Source organism: Nicotiana tomentosiformis, chromosome 12 (assembly GCF_000390325.3).
Source record: "Nicotiana tomentosiformis chromosome 12, ASM39032v3, whole genome shotgun sequence".
Taxonomy (NCBI): Eukaryota; Viridiplantae; Streptophyta; class Magnoliopsida; order Solanales; family Solanaceae; genus Nicotiana; species Nicotiana tomentosiformis.
In genome coordinates this window covers 124,932,899-124,951,493 of record NC_090823.1, presented here as the reverse complement: position 1 = coordinate 124,951,493, position 18,595 = coordinate 124,932,899, and the positions used below count along the sequence as shown (strand labels likewise).

The 18,595-nt window shown below is 39.1% G+C and overlaps 1 protein-coding gene across 1 annotated transcript; it reads right to left on the bottom strand.

The window, feature by feature from the left end:
• Window positions 1-9,520: 9,520 nt before the first annotated feature.
• LOC138903356 (uncharacterized) lies at window positions 9,521-11,092 on the bottom strand. Its single transcript, XM_070191319.1, has 3 exons — window positions 10,270-11,092; window positions 10,088-10,200; window positions 9,521-9,697 (listed from the first exon to the last, which is right to left on the bottom strand). The coding sequence occupies exons 1-3, from the start codon at window positions 11,090-11,092 to the stop codon at window positions 9,521-9,523; spliced, it is 1,113 nt and encodes a 370-aa protein (XP_070047420.1).
• Window positions 11,093-18,595: the final 7,503 nt, after the last annotated feature.

Genomic DNA, 18,595 nt, shown 5'->3' with positions numbered 1-18,595 from the left:
CATTATAGCCGCAATAAAGGGGATAATCTCGGCGGAAATCACGACGCGAATCAAGGAGAAGCTAATTAATTAATATATCATGGGATTCCCAGTATGTATTTTTAAGTATATCCAAAATAGGATTTTCCCACTATATTAAGGGTTGTTATCATTTATAGAAGGGATCAGATTCACTAAGATTTATAGAACATCTAGCAAATACTATCCTTTTCTAAGCTTTGATATTGAGTCATATTGTTCTTTTATCAATCACTCTCCATTCAATTTGGGTTTGTATTCATTTCTTTTATATCTAATTTCGATATTCATTTACTTATTTTTTTAATTTTTACCAAGTTATACCACGTATTCGTAGAACTACGTATAAATTCAATTACTATCCGTTTTTGGAGTAAACACTTGGATTACCAAAAAGTTGATTTATTTTTTTGTATGAAAGTCAGTTTATAAAGACAGATCAACTCCCTAGTTTTTATGTTTAACTTTATCGAAGTTGCAGTTAATCAAATTCAAGAAATAGGCTAATCCTAAGTGAGAGAGGGAGAGGAGAGGAGAATCCTGGAACCACTAAGCTTCCTTAGTTTAGTCTGTATTACGTAGTGTATTCACCTAGTTCAGTTTCATATCATGATAGTATATTCTTATAACAGTAACATACTGTGTATTCTTATAATGTGGGTCCAAAGGCGGATTCAGGATTTCAAGCTTATGGATTCAGAATTCTAATATTTTTAAGTTACTGGGTTCTAAATTAATAATGTATATATATGCCATGAATTTTTAAAACAAATACAAAGGTTCGAACCAAAACTACTAGGTTCGGCCAAACCCCGTTCCCAACACTCTAGCTCCACTCCTGGTGGGGTCTGTGTTAAAAGCTTGAATCTCTGTTTTAATAGTGAGAGATGAGGAAGAGAGAATAGGGAGACAAAGAGAGAAGCTTCTGGAAAATGAGTAATATTCCCACTAACTGATTTTACAATACACTGTACATCATTTTATACAAGAATAACTAACTTCTTAATTACTAATATTAACACTAACTATCATGCGAGCTCATACGCAGCTCAATATCCCTCAACACTTCCCCTCAAGCTATGTGGTGTGAATAAGTTGAACACTCCTAGCTTGGACAATTGAAATTCATGTTGTGCTCGACCAAGACCTTTAGGTAAAATGTCTGCTAGTTGCAACTCTGATTTCACATGTGTTGTTTCTATCAATCCCTTTTGTATATTTTCTCTAATGAAATGGCAGTTAATCTCTATGTGCTTTGTCCGTTTGTGATAAATTAGATTCGCTGCAATCTGAAGAGCGGCTTCACTATCACAAAACGGCTTCACTGGCAGTTGAATCTGCAAATTCAGTTCTCCAAACAGTCTTACTAGCCAAACCACTTCTGCAATTGCTGTTCCCATGTTTCTATACTCAGCTTCTGCTGAACTTCTTGATATAGTACTCTGCTTCTTCGATTTCCATGAAACTAAAGAGTCTCCAATCTTGACAACAAAACCATTGTTTGATTTCCTTGTCATAGGACAAGTAGCCCAATCAGCATCACATAACAGTGTCAGCTCATTAGACATTCTAGAGGACAATAAAATCCCTTAACTAGGTGAATTTTTAAGATACTTGACTACCCTTAAGGCTGCCTCCATGTGTGACTTCTTGGGTGAATGCGTGAATTGGCTCAAGTTTTGTACTGCATAGGCTATGTCCGGCCTAGTCATTGTGATGTATAAAAGCTTTCCCACTAATTTCTGATAACTTGTGGCATCTTCTATTGCCTCATCTATCTATGTAGTATCAACTGCAAGGCCTTTGTCATATGCCACACTAGTGAGTCTTTGATTGACTTCCAAAGGTGTACTTGCAGGCTTAAATCCTGCCAAGCCCAGGTCTGAAATTAAATCTAAAGCAAACTTCCTTTGACAGACAGAAATTCCAGCTTTACTTCTAGTTATTTCAAGACCAAGGAAATACTTCATCTCCCCCAGGTCCTTGATCTTGAAATGATGCTGAAGTAATGCCTTAGTGTCCTGAATAAGAAAGGTAGAAGAACCAGTGATCAAAAGATCATCCACATACACAAGGATAATTACAATGTGGCCATTAACTTTCTTAGTGAAAAGAGAGTAATCATAGTGACTTTGGGAGAAGCCAGAAGTCAAAAGAGCCTCAAATAATTTTAAATTCCACTGTTTGGATGCTTGTTTCAGTCCATAGAGGGACTTTTGCAATTTACACACCTTAGAAAACTACCCATGTCTAGCAAAACCTGGAGGCTGCACCATGTAGACATCCTCCACCAAATCTCCTTGCAAAAAAGCATTAAAGACATCCATCTAGTGCAAGTGCCAACCATACATAACAACCATGGATAAAATAGCTCTAACTATGACCATCTTTACTATAGGAGAAAAGGTCTCCTGGTAGTCTAACCCCTCCTGTTGTGTATATCCTTTTGCCAACAAACGAGCCTTGTACCTCTCTACCTCCCCCGTAATATTATAATTGACCTTGTATACCCACTTACATCCTATGGCCCTCTTACCAACATGCAAATCCACCAAGGACCAAGTATTATTATCAAGCAATGCTTGAATCTCCTACTTCATAGTTGTAACCCAATGATCATCTTGTAGAGCGTCTGAGCAGGAGTGTCACGACCCAAAAATCCTAACCTGTCATTATGGCACCTATCTCAATACTAGGCAAGCCGACAACCTCAATAAACCACATTTTCTCTTAAGTTTGAAGTCATAATATTTGAATTTCCATAGAAAAATCTCACAAATTACTGACATAAGATACATTCCCAAAACCCAGTGTCACTGAGTACATGAGCATCTATACATTACAAGTCTGGACAACATGGTCTATAATAGTCTGAGACCAAATACAGTAAACAAGGAGATAGGGAAGGAGAGACAAGGTTTGCGAAACACGGTAGCTACCTATGAATCTCCGAAAAATCAACTGTGCAAAAGAATCAACACCCACTGTGTCCGGGATCACCTGGATCTGCACACGAAGTGCAGAGTGTAGTATGAGTACAACCAACTCAGTAAGTAACAATAATAAATAAAAACTGAAAGTAGTGACGAGCTTCACAGCTAAGTCCAAATACAGTAAATTTCAACATAAAAAGGGTAGGTATGCTCTCAAGTTCAACATGTACACGACCTCTGTAGGTCCCAACAGTGTCAATATATAGTTAAAACATGATTTATAGTTCAATTTCTCTAATATATCAACAGATTATTCAACCACACAGTTCCATGGAATTGACCAAGTCATAATTCCTACGGTGCACACCCACACGCCCGTCACCTAGCATGTGCGTTACCTCAAAACCAATCACACACCAAATAATCCGGGGTTTCATACCATCAGGACCAAATTTAGAATGGTTACTTACCTCAAACCGTGTAATTCTTTATTCTGCAATGCCTTTGCCTCGTGAATCGACCTCCAAACGCCTCGAATCTAGCCACAAATAATTCGATTCAGTCAATACAAATTATAGGAATTGATTCCATATGAAAATATTAATTTTCCAACAAAAATCCAAAATTGCACCCATAAATCGCACATAGGGCCCATGTCTTGGAACCTGACAAAAGTTACAAAATCTGAAAGCCCATTCAACCACGAGTCTAACCATACCAACTTTTCCTAATTCCGACATCAACTCGACCCTCAAATCTTCAAATTAAACCAAGAGGATTTTCTAAACTTTCCAATTTAATTCACCCATTAAATGTTAAAAACAACCATGGATTCGGGTAATTTGACCAATAATGAGTTAACAACACTTACTCCGTTATTTTCCTTGAAACTCTCCCAAATATCGCCTCTTCCCGAGCTTCAGTCCGTCAAAAATGAAATATGGGACGAAGTCCCATTTTCAGAACTTAAACATTATGTCCACATATTCCTTCTTCGCGAACGTGACAGGTCCCTCGCGTTCGCGAAGCACAAAATTATGCTGACCAAACGTTGCATTTCGCGAACGCGAGACACAACTCGTGAATATGATGCTTTACCGGGCGAACCTTCGCGAACGCGAAGGCAAAAATCCACACCCGTTATTTTCTCTTTTGCGAACACGATACCCAATCGCGAACGCGATGAACAACCTCTCCTGCCCCCAGCTCCTCTTTGCGAATGCGATACCCCTCTCGCAAACGCGAAGAGTAAATATTGCATGCCTCAAATTTTCCTTCGCGAGCACGAAGAAGGAAACCAGGCACAAGCATCAAAAAATTCCAGCCAAGTTTCAAGTTCAAAATTCATTCCGTTAACCATCCGAAACTCACCCGAGGCCCCGGGACCTCAACCAAACAAACCACCAAGTCTCAAATCATCATACAAACATAGCCAAAACCTAAAATCACCTCAAACAACGCAAAAACCACGAATCATACCCCCAATTCACGCTTAATGAAACTAAAAATTTTCAACTTCTACATTCAACGCCGAACCCTATCAAATCAAGTCCGATTAACCTCAAATTTTGCACACAAGTCATAAATGACATAACAGAGGTATTTCAATTTTCAGAATCGGATTCCGGGCCTGATATCAAAAAGTCAACTCCCCGATCAAACTTTCAAACTTAAATTTCTATTTTAGCCATTTCAAGCCTAATTTAGCTACGGGCTTCCAAATAATTTTTCGGACACGCTCCTAAGTCCAAAATCACCATACGGAGCTATTGGAATCATCAATACTCTATTCTGGGGTCGTTTACACATAAGTCGACATCCGGTCACTAATTTAATTTAAGCTTTAAACCTTGAAACTAAGTGTTCCAATTCATTCCAAAACCCCACCGGACCCGAACCAATCACCTCGGTGAGTCACATAACAACTGTAAAGCATAAATTGAGCAGTAAATTGGGAAATAGGGTTGTAATACTCAAAACGACCGGCCGGGTCGTTACATTCTCCCCCTCTTAAACAAACATTAGTCTTCGAACGGGTTTAGAATTATACATGGATCCTAAAATAAGTATGGATATTTTCTCCGCATCTCCCGCTTAGTCTCTCAAGTAGCTTCTCCGACTAGATGGCCTCTCCAATGCACTTTCACTGAAGCTATGTTCTTTGATCTCAACTTTCGAAGCTGCCGGTCTAAATTGGCCATCGGCTCCACATCATAAGTCAAATTACCATCTAACTGCACTGTACTGAAATCCAAAACATGCGATAGATCCCCGACATACTTCCGGAGCATAGATACATGAAACACTGGGTTAACACTCGATAGACTAGGCGGCAAGGCAAGTTCATAAGCTATCACTCCAATCTTCTTAAGTACCTCGAACGACCTAATATACCAAGGGCTCAACTTGACCTTCTTCCCGAACCTCAACAAACCCTTCATGGGCGAAATCTTTTGCAGAACCTTCTCCCCAACCATGTATGCAACATCACAAACCTTCACATCGGCATAACTCTTCTATCTAGATTGCGCCGTGCGAAGCCGCTCCTGAATCAATTTAACCTTCTCCAAAGCATCCTGGACCAAATTAGTACCCAATAGCCTAGCCTCACCCGGCTCAAACCAAACCACCGGAGACCTACAATGTCTCTCATATAAAGCCTCATACGAAGCCATCTGAATGATCAATTGGTAGCTGTTATTGTAAGCAAACTCTGCCAGTGGCAGAAATTGATCCTAAGAACCCCCAAAATCAATTACACAAGCACGTGGCATATCCTCCAATATCTTTATAGTGCGCTTAGACCGTCCACCCATGTGAGGGTGAAATGTTGTACTTAGCTGAACCTGTGTACCTAATTATCGCTGCACTACTCTCCAAAACTATGATGTAAACTGCGTGCCCCGGTCCGAAATGATGGACACTGGCACCCCGTGTAGGCGAACAATCTTATGGATATAAATCTCAGCCAACCGCTCCAAAGAATAAGTAGGACCAACTGGAATGAAATGCGCGGACTTGGTCAACTGATCTACAATCACCCAAACAACATCAAACTTTCTCAAAGTCCGTGGGAACCCAACTACAAAGTCCATGGTAATACGCTCCCACTTCCACTCCGAAATTTCAAGTTTCTGATGCAATCCGCCCGGTCTTTAAAGCTCGTATTTCACCTGTTGACAATTTAAACACCGAGCTACAAACCCAAGTATATCTTTCTTCATTCGCCTCCACCAATAGTGCTGCCTTAAATCCTGATACATCTTTGCGACACCTGGATGAATGGAGTACCTCGAACTGTGAGCCTCCTAGAGAATCAACTCACGTAAATCATCTACATTAGGAACACATAGCCTGCCCTACATCCATAATACACCGTCATCCCCAATAGTGACCTCCTTGGCATCACCGTGCTGAACCGTGTCCTTAAGGACAAGCAGATGGGGGTCATCATACAGACGTTCTCTGATACGATCATAAAGAGAAGACTGAGAAACCACACAAGCCAATACTCGGCTCGGCTCAGAAATATCCAATCTGAAAAATTAGTTGTCCAAGGCCTGAACATCCAAGTCTAAAGGCCTCTCTGCTACTAGTAAGTATGCTATGCTGCCCAAACTCTCCGCCTTACAACTCAAGGAATAGGCCACCATATTGGCCTTTCCGGGATGATAGAGAATGGTGATATCATAATCCTTAAGCAACTCTAACCACATCCGCTGCCGCAAATTAAGATCCTTCTGTTTAAACAGATGTTGTAGACTCCGGTGATCGGTATAAATCTCACAATGGACACCGTACAAATAATGACGCTAAATCTTCAAGGCATGAACAATAGCTGCTAACTCAAGGTCGTGGACTGGATAATTCTTCTCATGTACCTTTAACTATCTGGACGTATAGGCAATCACCCTACCGTCTTACATCAGCACTACACTGAGACCAATACGCGACGCGTCATAATACACAATATAAGACCCTAAACCTGTAGGCAACACTAACACTGTGGCTGTAGTCAAAGTTGTCTTGAGCTTCTGAAAGATCTCTTCACACTCATCCGACCACCTGAATGGAGCATCTTTCTGGGTCAATTTAGTCATAGACACCGCAATGGACGAGAAACCCTATAACCGGCCAAACCGAGAAAACTCCGAATCTCAGTAACTGAAGATGGCCTAGGCCAACTCCGAATTGCCTATATTTTCTTCGGATCCACCTTAATACCTTCACTGGACACTATGTGTCCCAAGAATGCCACTGAACTAAACCAGAACTCATATTTAGAGAATTTAGCATAAAGTCTCTCATCTCTCAGCCTTTGTAATACAATACCTAAGTGTTGTGCATGCTCTTTCTGGCTATGTGAGTACACTAGGATATCATCAATAAATACCACGACAAATGAATCAAGATACGACTGGAATATGTTATTCATCAAGTGCATAAATGTTGCTGGGGCATTGTTCAGCCCAAAAGACATCACGAGAAATTCATAGTGACCATAACGGGTCCTGAATTCCGTCTTTAGAATATTTGAATCCCGAATTCTTAACTGGTGATACCCAGATCTCAAACCAATTTTGGAGAATACCCCCGCTCCTTGAAGTTGGTCAAATAAGTCATCAATATGCGACAAAGGATATTTATTCTTGCTTGTAACTTTGTTCAACTGCCTGTAATCGATACACATCCGCATAGTACCATCCTTCCTTTTCATAAACAGAACTGGTGCACCTCAAGGCGACACACTAGGCCTAATAAACCCCTTATGAAGAAGGTCTTGACGTTGCTCTTTCAATTCTTTTAACTCAGCTGGTGCCATGCGATATGGAGGAATAGAAATGAGTTGAGTGCTTGACACCAAATCAATACCGAAATCAAAAAGTCAACTCCCTGGTCAAACTTCCAAACTTAAATTTGTATTTTAGCCATTTCAAGCCTAATTTAGCTACGGGCTTCCAAATAATTTTTCGGACACGCTCCTAAGTCCAAAATTACCATACGGAGCTATTGGAATCATCAAAACTCTATTCCGGGGTCATTTATATATAAGTCGATATTTGGTCACTATTTTAACCCAAGCTTTAAACCTTGGAACTAAGTATTCCACTTCATTCTAAAACTCCACCGGACCCGAACCAATCACCCCGGAGAGTCAAATAACAACTTTAAAGTATAAATTGAGCAGTAAATAGGAAAACTAGATTATAATACTCAAAACAACCGGCCGGGTCCTTACAAGGAGTCAAGTTCATTGATGACATAATAACTGCAAATGGAGTCAAGGTAAGAGGCTGAAAGGGAGGTATAAGACATGTAGTTAGACATAGGGTATATGCAGGAGGATGAAGTATGGTCACTAGGTAGTGGACCTTGCACAAAGTCATTCAATCATCCATGAGGTCTGAAAGTTCTAGCAGTTATCCTGGGCTGTGGGTAAGGAATATCAGGAGAGTTAGTTGGTGAGGAATGGCTTGCTACAGAATAACTAGATTGTGTGAAATGTTCAGGTGATGAGAGCACAGGGTTGGGTGCTTCATCAATATCATGTATACCAGCATGAGTTCCATGGATAGGAGAACCTGATTGAGAAGGAAATGATTCTGGGCTAACATCGGGCTCCTCAACAGAGGGGTCATCTACCCAAGATGGTTGCACTGTAAGTAGACCATCCTGAGTAGATGGTAACTCTAAAAGTGGATCCATATGTGGCGTAGGTGCAGAACAAGCAGGAATCATGTAGGCATTTGATGTTTGAGATGATTTGAAAGGAAAAACATCCTCCTTAAAAACAATATCTCTACATATGAAGAACATCTTGCGTGAGAAGCTATAGAGTTTGTATCCCTTTTGTGTGCTAAAATACCCCATATGTACTGCTGCTTCACCTCTAGGACCAAACTTATCTCCAATGGCCCCAGTAATAGTAGCATAACACAAGCTGCCTATGAATCTCAAATGAGCCAAGTTAGGTTGTCTTCCAAAGAAAATTTCAAATGGTGACTTGTTTCCCAGTACTGGAGATGGTATCCTATTAATGAGATACACAACATTGAAAATACAAATATCCCAAAATCTCAAAGGCAACCCTGCTTGAAACCTAAGTGCCCTGGTTACTTCAAGGATGTGTTTATGCTTTCTTTCAACCACCCTATTTTGTGGGGGTGTGTGAACATAAGAGCTTTGGTGAATGATCCCTGCATTACTGAATAAAGCTTTGTAGAAAGAATTGAAAAACTCAGTCTCATTATCACTTCTAAAGACCTTTATTGATGCATTAAACTGAGTTTGTATAAGTAGTAAGAATTTCTTAAGGACAATGCTAACATCACTCTTTAGATGTAGAAAAAACACCCATACCATTCTACTAAAATCATTCACCAAAGTAAGAAAATATTACAGCCATCAAAGGTAGGGACCCTATAGGGACCCCAGACATCTGCATGTACCAAGTCAAAGGGTTTTGCAGCTCTACTATTACTTATAGGAAAAGGAATTCTTGTGTTCTTAGCTAGAGGGCATACAATAGAAGACTTAGTATTATTCATGTTACTTCTAACTAAAGAAAGTTATCTCAATATCCTCCCAGAGACATGTCCTAGCCTCTTGTGCCATAGCTCATCCTCATCATGTACTTTTAGGAATACTGAAGGGACAAGAGATAGTGGCCTTTTATTCTTTGAGTACCAATGATACCGATCTTCTTCTATTCTACCAATCCCCTTCACCTTCCTAATGTGAAGGTCCTGCATTAGACAAAAATCATGATAGAATGCCATAAATCATCTTAACTCTCTTGTCAACTTTGCTACTAATAACAAATTGAACTTGAATTCAGGGACATATAAAATATTATGAATGTTTCCTTGTAACAATTTAGAACTCCCTATATGTGTAATGGGGACTCTACTGCCATTAGGTAAGAGCACTTTCCGATTCTCATGTTTAGTAATTATAGACAACATACCACTGTCTCCCACTATGTGATTTGTGGCCCCACTATCTACAATCCATTTATCATTCCTATCATTAGAAAGAGAGGGAGTAACAATACCTACTGCATTAGCTGCTGCTTTAGTACTGTTACCTTTGCTCAACATCTTCAGAATTTGGTTATATTATTCTTGGGTGAAGACCATAGGTGATGCACCTGCATTCATATTTGTGGCACTTTGGCCTACAACAACACTGCTCATTATCCCTTGACCCTGGTCCAATGTAGCAAAACCCTGACTATCACCAATAAAACCTGAACCACGATGCTCTTCACTAAGGAAGTTGTATCCATGATTACTAGTGTTATAACCTTGATATTAACCCCCATGATAATGCTGGCCAAGAATCATATTAGAGTTTTGGTCCAATTGTCTACCAAACGAGGTCATATTGTTGGCAGTCACATTATTAGCAGTTGCCCCATTCTTCTTTCTCCCCTTATAGTTTGGAGGGTAGCCAACTAATTGGTAACAATTTTCCTTAGTATGACATTTTAACTTGCAATGTTCACAATATAGATCGAAGTTCCTCTTTGGTTTCTGTTGTGTGCCTTTTGCATTCCATAGTGATGTAATGTCATTCCCTTCTGCAATGGAATTAATCCCAGGTGGTGTCAACTGACTCTTACTTTCAATAATCTTTGCATATGCCTGATTCAAAATTGGTTCTGTTGTTTTCATGAGAATTTGACGCCTCGCCTGGTCATACGAGTCATTCAAGCCACTAAGAAATTGAAGCAGATGTTGTTGTAAGAAACGTACTACAATTTTCTTGGATTTTGCACATCCACAATTTGGAGAAGGTCTCATTGCATTATACTCCGCCCACAATTCTTTCAGCCTCGTGAAGTAGATGGAAACAGAGTCTGTTCCTTGAGAAATTGTTGCAATTTCCCGATGTAGCTGAAATATACGTACTCTGTTTACTTTGTCAAAACACCCCCATAGATCTTCCCATACGAGATGTGCATCGGAAGCATAGACAATTCCACTGAATAGATGTGGTGCGACTCTATTTATTATCCACGAAAGGACAATCGTGTTGCATGTTTCACAGTGTTCATGAAACTCATCATCAAATAATTCCTTTCTACAAGTTTCGGTAACAAAACTTAATTTCCGTTTGGCTTGAAGTGTTATACGCATCGACCTTCGCTATAGTCCATAGTTCTCAGATCCTTTAAGATGGATCCGAATCCGAATTGAACCCGGAGTGTCCGATAGATGCACAAAGAGTGAATGCGTGTGGTCAATTTTAGCTTCATTTCCTGTAGTCGCGACTCATATTCCGTCTCCAATCACCATTGTAGCTGAATGGGAAAAATTCAAAAAAACCCTAGCTTTGTGATATGTGACTTTGGAACAATTTCTTCATGATTATGCAAGTATAAGCTTCGAAAAATAGACGAGTTGTGAGCGAAATTTCGATCGATTCTCACAGCTCTGATACCATGTTAAGAGCTTGAAAGCTCTGTTAATATTGAGAGATGAAGAAGAGAGAATAGCAAGACAGAGAGAAGCTTTTGGAAAATGAGTAATATTTCCACTAACTGATTTTAAAATACACTGTACATCCTTTTATATAAGAATAACTAACTTCTTAATTACTAGTCTTAACACTAATTAACTAACTAACTTGCCAGCTCATCCACAGCTCAACATTCCTCAACAGTCTGGGAGAATAGTATGTACGCATATCTTACCCTAACTTGTGGAGATAGAGAGACTATTTCCGAAAGACCCTCGACTAAAAAAAAAAAAATTCTCAGCAGTTATGAAAAAGAAAAACAATAGTGAAGAAGGAATGATTGTAATATTCTTCCACTTTGCAAATTTTATAAGATTTCGGATCTGGACCTCACCTACACAATTCTGGCCCAAGATTGAACTTTCGTTAGAGAAATGGGTATTACTACCTTCGTTCCAGTTTATGTGAACTTATTTTCTTTTTGGTCCGTTCCAAAAAGAATGACCCCTTTCTAAATTTGAAAATAATTTTGCTTAAACTTACAATTTTATCCTTAATGAGAAGCTTTTATAACCACACAAATACTCTGGGGCCCTTTTTGAATTGTTTAGGAACACAAATTCTAAAAGTCTTCATTTTTTCTTAAATTTCGTGCCCAATCAAAGAGATTCACATAAATTGAAACGGAGAGAGTATCATTTTTAACCCGTGCCAAAAACTATTTACACGGTAGCCGTAAAAGTGTATAATATTTGATAATTTTATATATTTTTCCGCTATTATTTATACAGCGGTTATACAATGTTATTTTTTCTCTGAGGAAATGCTCATTTCACTCTACTCTTTGGGCTTGTTATTACCGCGTGCCGAATACTCACAGGTAATGAGCCCAGGGCTTAGTTTAGAGTATCCCAATCTCTTCTAGAACTAGAAGGACATTTCAAATTTCAAGCTTTAATGTCTGTGACTATCTAAGGGAAAGTTCTTGCACAAAAAAAGAAAAAAAAAGGGTGGTCAACCGTTCTAAGTTTTCCAAAAAAAAAACAAAAAACGATCACCTCCTATAAAAATAATGTAGCCTAGCAGTCAATATGAAATGAAAATCATGAAAAAACATAGGTCAAATTCCAACGGAACCAAAAAAATGCGAGATGATTTCTCGTCAACACGATTATTTAAAAAAAAATTGCTATGAAGTTAGGAATGATAACCAATGACTTGCAAAAGTGATTGCAGACAACTTTAGCGTTAAGTATAACAGATTCATTTTTAAGTACAAGTTTGCCAGTCCACTTCCTCTGCACCAAACGTTACTATGCATAAAACATCCGTGTTTGTTCCATATTTTTGGGATATTATAATGAAGTACTTTTACAAGGTAGGGGTAAGGTCTATGTACACACTACTATCTCCAGACCCCACATGTAAAATTACACTGAGTTTTTTATTATGGAGGATATATATTACTACACTACTAAAAAACTATCAAAAAACGTCCAAACAAAACCGACCGAAGTCGGTCGGAATCGAACAAAAACCGACCGATTTCAATTCATCGAAAAAAGAATAGTCACAATAAGGTAGCGACTGCAGTCGGTTGATATTACCGACCGAAATCGGTCGGTATTCATCAACGCACTTTGACCAAATTATATGACAAAAAATAACCATACCGACCGACTTTAGTCGGTAGTTTTGAAAATAATTTTAAATTATTTTTAAATTAGCGACCGAAGTCGGTCGGAACATTAATTATTAATTTTTTTTTAATAATCGTGTTGATGAATCGGTCGGTATTACAATTAAAAATTAAAAATTATTAAAATTAAAATTAAAATTAGGAATTAAAATTAAAAATTCCGACCGCAGTCGGTCGGAATTGTTAAAATATTTAATATTTAAATTCAACAATTTCGACCGAAGTCGGTCGGTAACTTTGAATTTCTGGAAAATTCAAATGAACAGTTCCGACCGACTTCGGTCGGTAGGCGGTCGATTTTCTGGGTATACTATTGGCAGAATACAACTGCTTTATAGCTGCACCACCTACCAACAACCAATCACCTATAATGGCAGTATTACATTGCTGCCAATCAACCAATATCAATAACAATAACAACAATAACAACAACAATAATAACTATCATAACTATATTATTAACAAAACATCATCTCCATCTCCACTAAACTATATTTACAAAACATAATACCTAACAACAAAATATTTCACAAGTTAAAAGTTCAAACATCATTCAATGAGTGTTTTGTATTGCATCACCTCCATCTTCACTACTACAAGCTTCATCGCCGGCATGGTTCGAAGGATCATGACGAGAAGGACTAGCATCTGGGGAAGGCTCACGAGACCGGGGAATGGGGAAGCACTACTAGCAAGAAGATTGGCCAGCTGACCTTGAAGGAGATTAAATTGTTGGTCCCTATTTTCTAGAAGAACTTGAAGGGTATCAAATTATTTATCTCTCTTTTGTTCTCTAGCCTTCGTCTCTTCAAGCTCTATTACCAACTTTGCGATCTTCTTCTCCATAGACGAGATAGTCGAGCTATCAATTGCCTCGCCTTGGGCGGAAGTTCCTATTCCTTACAATCCAGTCTTGTAGCGCCGAAATGATCTCTCTGGAAGGCCGTATGCTATCTCCTTTTTAGGACCACCGACAACATCCAACCATATCTTCTGTGCTTCTTCGTCGGAAATGGGTGGTCGCTCGCCTTGCTCATTTGATGACAAGCTCTGAGTGTACTCCTCCACATTAATCTTGTAGCGACCCTTTATTTAGAAGATAGAAAATTATTAACTATATAATATTATAAACATTAATTTCAAGTTATAGTAGTTATGAAACTTACATATGTAGTCTCCGCCCGGTCCTCGACCCATCTAGTTGGATCTGTTGGTACCTTCTTCTTCCGGATGTGAGTCTCCATGAAGAACTCATCATGAGTCATCTTCCTCCCATATTTTTTTTCCTACAAATATAATAAAACATGTTAACTAAATTAAAATATATAAATATAGTTCGATATATATAGAATTAAATATTTTAAGTAATTACCAGTAGTCTCCTTGCAGTTTCCATGCTCCTTGCACCCACACAATGCAAGGAGGCACCCTTATCAGATGCTCGAGCCTTCTTTCCATGTTCACTCTTCTTCTTGACCTTCCCAGTGGTCCATTGCCTCAGTAGATCCTCCCATATGTGCGGTAGAATTCATGAAGGCTTCTTGGTCTTCTTTCGAGCAGAATAGAAGGAATCGGATAGCCTCTTATGACATTTGAAATCAAAATTTGCAAGAATGACACTGTTACGCCGGTCTTCCCAGGAACACTTAGTCTGCAAATGAAGTATGTAACGTTAGATGAAAATATTGATAATATAATGCTTAAATAGATAAAAATTTTAAAACTTAAATTGGTTGAAAATTTTCTCCACGAGCTCCGATGGAAAGTCACTCCAAGTCGCATAGGGTGCATCATACAACCGGCCAAGAGCTTCAGAGATTATCTATGTAGTCTGATGATTAGGTATGAACCTGAAACATAACAATTACATTAAATAAACAAGACTAACTATTATAATTAAGCAAAAACAAAAAAGTAATAAGTAAATCTTACCCATTGCCCTCAGGCCTGATGATCATCCTATGATAACGATCATACCGCAATTCCTCTGGATTATCTTCCTCTGATGAATCAGAAGCGTGCGTAGAAGGGGAGGCATCTGGCTCAGCGCTACTATCCCGAAGGTGAAGTCTAGAAATGGTAGGCGACGAACTCCGTGGAGAGGGTGACGGGGTCGCTGATGAAGATGGCTGCGATCCACACCCTTGCTGCGATCTAGACCCCTGCTGCCTGCTGCGATCCGGCTGGCTGAAATCTAGATGGATGTGATCCAGCTGGTGATAAAGCAAATGGAGCAGATGACAGGCGTATCACCACATGGCCCTGTGACTGATGACTCGATGGACCAATGTAACTATATGCAGGATCATGTGGAGGAAGCGGGGTATTGCCCTGCAGTGGAGAATAGTAAGATTACTGCTGGGAGGGCGAATGGTAGGTAGTCTGATGAATAGATGGATGTGGTAGAAAAGATGTGTGCCTAGAAGATTGCTGCCGACCATCAGCAGCGGAGGGATGCAAGTGTGGAGTGGAAGGAAGCGAGGGTGTAGCACCGTCATCGTGATCAATATGCCTCTTATCCTTCCTAGACCTACCTCGTCCCCTACCGGTCATCTGCATAAATTAAAGAAAATGTTAGAATTGTGAATATAAATCTATATAAGTTGAGAGAACTTGAAAAAACTAACATGTTATCGTTTTTGAAGTATCCTTCCTCGTCCAAAAATTCTTCCTCTTCACTTATTTCATTTTCATTATGTGATTCTTCGTCCTCATATTCTATGATTGTTATTTCCTCCATATCAATTTCTTCTAATATGCGTTGAGGATGCTCCAAGTCATTTTCTAACTGATCATCCACCATTTGGTTAACACTTGAGGTATCGTTTTGGTAAGCAACATCTAGCACATTCTCAACTTTCACCCTACCAACAGGTTTAGTTTTGATTACAACCAACCAATCAGCCTTATCCCTCCGCAATGGATATGGAGCATAATACACTTGCCTAACTTTTTCTGCAATTATAAAAGGATCATAGCGATCATACTCCCTCTTTTTATTAACCTCAATTATGTTGTACACCGAGTGTATATTTGTACCTCATCTAGGTGTTGGGTCAAACCACCTGCATCGGAAAAGTATGATCTTCTTATTTGGCCAACCTGAATATGATAATTCTAGAATCTCTTTGACCACACCATAGTAATTATTTTCCCCATCCTAGTTGCTTCACCACCTTTGACACACACTCCATTGTTATTGCTTTTTGTATACTTGGAGAATTCCTCAGTGTGGAATTTTTAGCCATTCACAAAATACTTAGACATAGTTGTAACCGTAGGTGCAGGTCCCCAAGATATATCTTTCCAAAATTGATTAACACCATTGTTTGGATTATTGACCTATATATAGTGTTAAATAAATCACAAGTGAGCAAATATATTCACATGTGACCAAGTATGTATATTCACATGTGAGAAAGTGTAAGATGCACTTACACACTCTTTAAACCATGCCTCAAATGTAGAATATACAACATCATGGCCCTAATTGACTCACGAAGTCATTGAGCGACACATTGAAAATTTTGTTAGTTGCATCAACCAAATTAAATAGTAGTCTGTGTAAATTAATCTTACGTCAACACTTACTTAAGAAAGGGTTGAACTTCCGGACAATTTAGCAAACACATGATTTGAAGCTGATTTGTACTCCATACAACTTAGGTCCCTTTTTGTTCGATCTTTAGAACCTCGGCCTGTTTGATTGAATATGGATATTGGTGGATATAATGGATCAATCTCAATCACGATTATTTCTAGCACATGGCACATGACTGTCGAAGTAGTAAGAATAAAATTGGGAAGTTTCCTTTGCAAGATAGGCTTTGCATATGGATTCTTCAATCCTATTCCTCTATTTAACAAATCATTTACACTTGCCGATAGTCCTGCACATTGTCACTTATTAAATTATTATGTTAAAGAAAATTACAAGAATAAATCAAGGTTTGAAAATTACCTCTCAAATGGATACATCCACCTGCATTGAACCGGCCCTCCAAGTCGCGCCTCATGTACAAGGTGAATTGGAAGGTGTTCCATCATATCAAAGAAACCACATGGAAAAATCCTTTCGAGCTTAATACTTATTACAGGAATGTTCTGATTCATTTGAAATTGGTTTTCTTCCCTTAATGTGGTAGAACATAAGTCTTTGAAGAACAAACTTATCTCTATGATGGGTTTCCAAATATTTTCAGGCAAACCACAAAATGCAATAGGGATTAAGGTTTCCATGAAGATATGACAGTCATGACTTTTCATATGAGTCAGTTTTCCTTCAACCATATCGGCACATTTTCCAGGTTTTAAGCATAGCCTCGGGCATCTTTAGGTTTGCAACCAACTCACAAATCTGCCGTCTTTGTTCCAAAGTGAATGTGTAGCTGGCCTTGGGCTTGAACACATTACCATTGCTTGCAGACTGCAAATATAATTCAGGTTGCCTGCAGTATTCTTGTAAGTCCAGTCTAGCCTTCGAGTTATCTTTTGTCTTATTCTTATCATCCATCACTGTGTTGAACAAATTGTCAAAATAGTTCTTCTCAATATGCATGACATCAAGATTGTGTAGGAGAAGATTATCCTTCCAATATGCCAACTCCCAAAATATGCTCTGTTTTGTCCAGTTATGAGTAACACCATATCCAGAAAATCTAGAAGGTGAGGCCTTGCTAACTTTAGTGAAGTTCTGAACCCTCTCCCAAATTGTCATGACCCAACTGGAGGGTCATGACTAGCACCCAGGCCATACTTGCCAAGCACCAACGTACATTTTATCTAACCTTCCTTATTATCTTTAAGGGCCGACAAGATCAATATAAATGGTAGACATGGATCATGAACATCCAACAATGAAAGATAATGGCATGAACATACATAACATGGGACGACAAGACTGTCAAGAAACTATATATAAGGTATGAGCTACCATGCTGCCATGAAAGACTATACAACAAAAATCATCCGACAAAGCATTCCAAACCATACATGAGTCGACACCTGTCTATGAGCCTCTAAAGGAACATAAGAGCTGCAACATTGCCGGAACAGGGCCCCAACATACCCATAATCTCTATAGCAAAAACGCATACCAAGATCACGACAAGTCCGGAGAAGGGATCTCGCCAATAACCGCTGAACTGGGCAGCCTACTATGGTGGGGGAGCTGCATCTACCCGTCTATCAGGACATGCATCACGACATGCAGCATCCACAAATAAAAAGGACGTCCGTATGAATAAAGTACTGAGTATGTAAGGCATGAAAGCATAAGTAAGAACAGTAATGTTAACAGGGATAGAGAATATATAACCTGTGACATCTGGGTACCTCTGAGGGCTACTGACATGAAATACATGATACATACATATATATACATAAACGTTTAAAACATACGCCTCTGTGGGCATCACCATCATCATATCGTACCCGGCTGTAATAGGCTTGGTAAAACGTACCCGGCCATCATAGGGCTCGG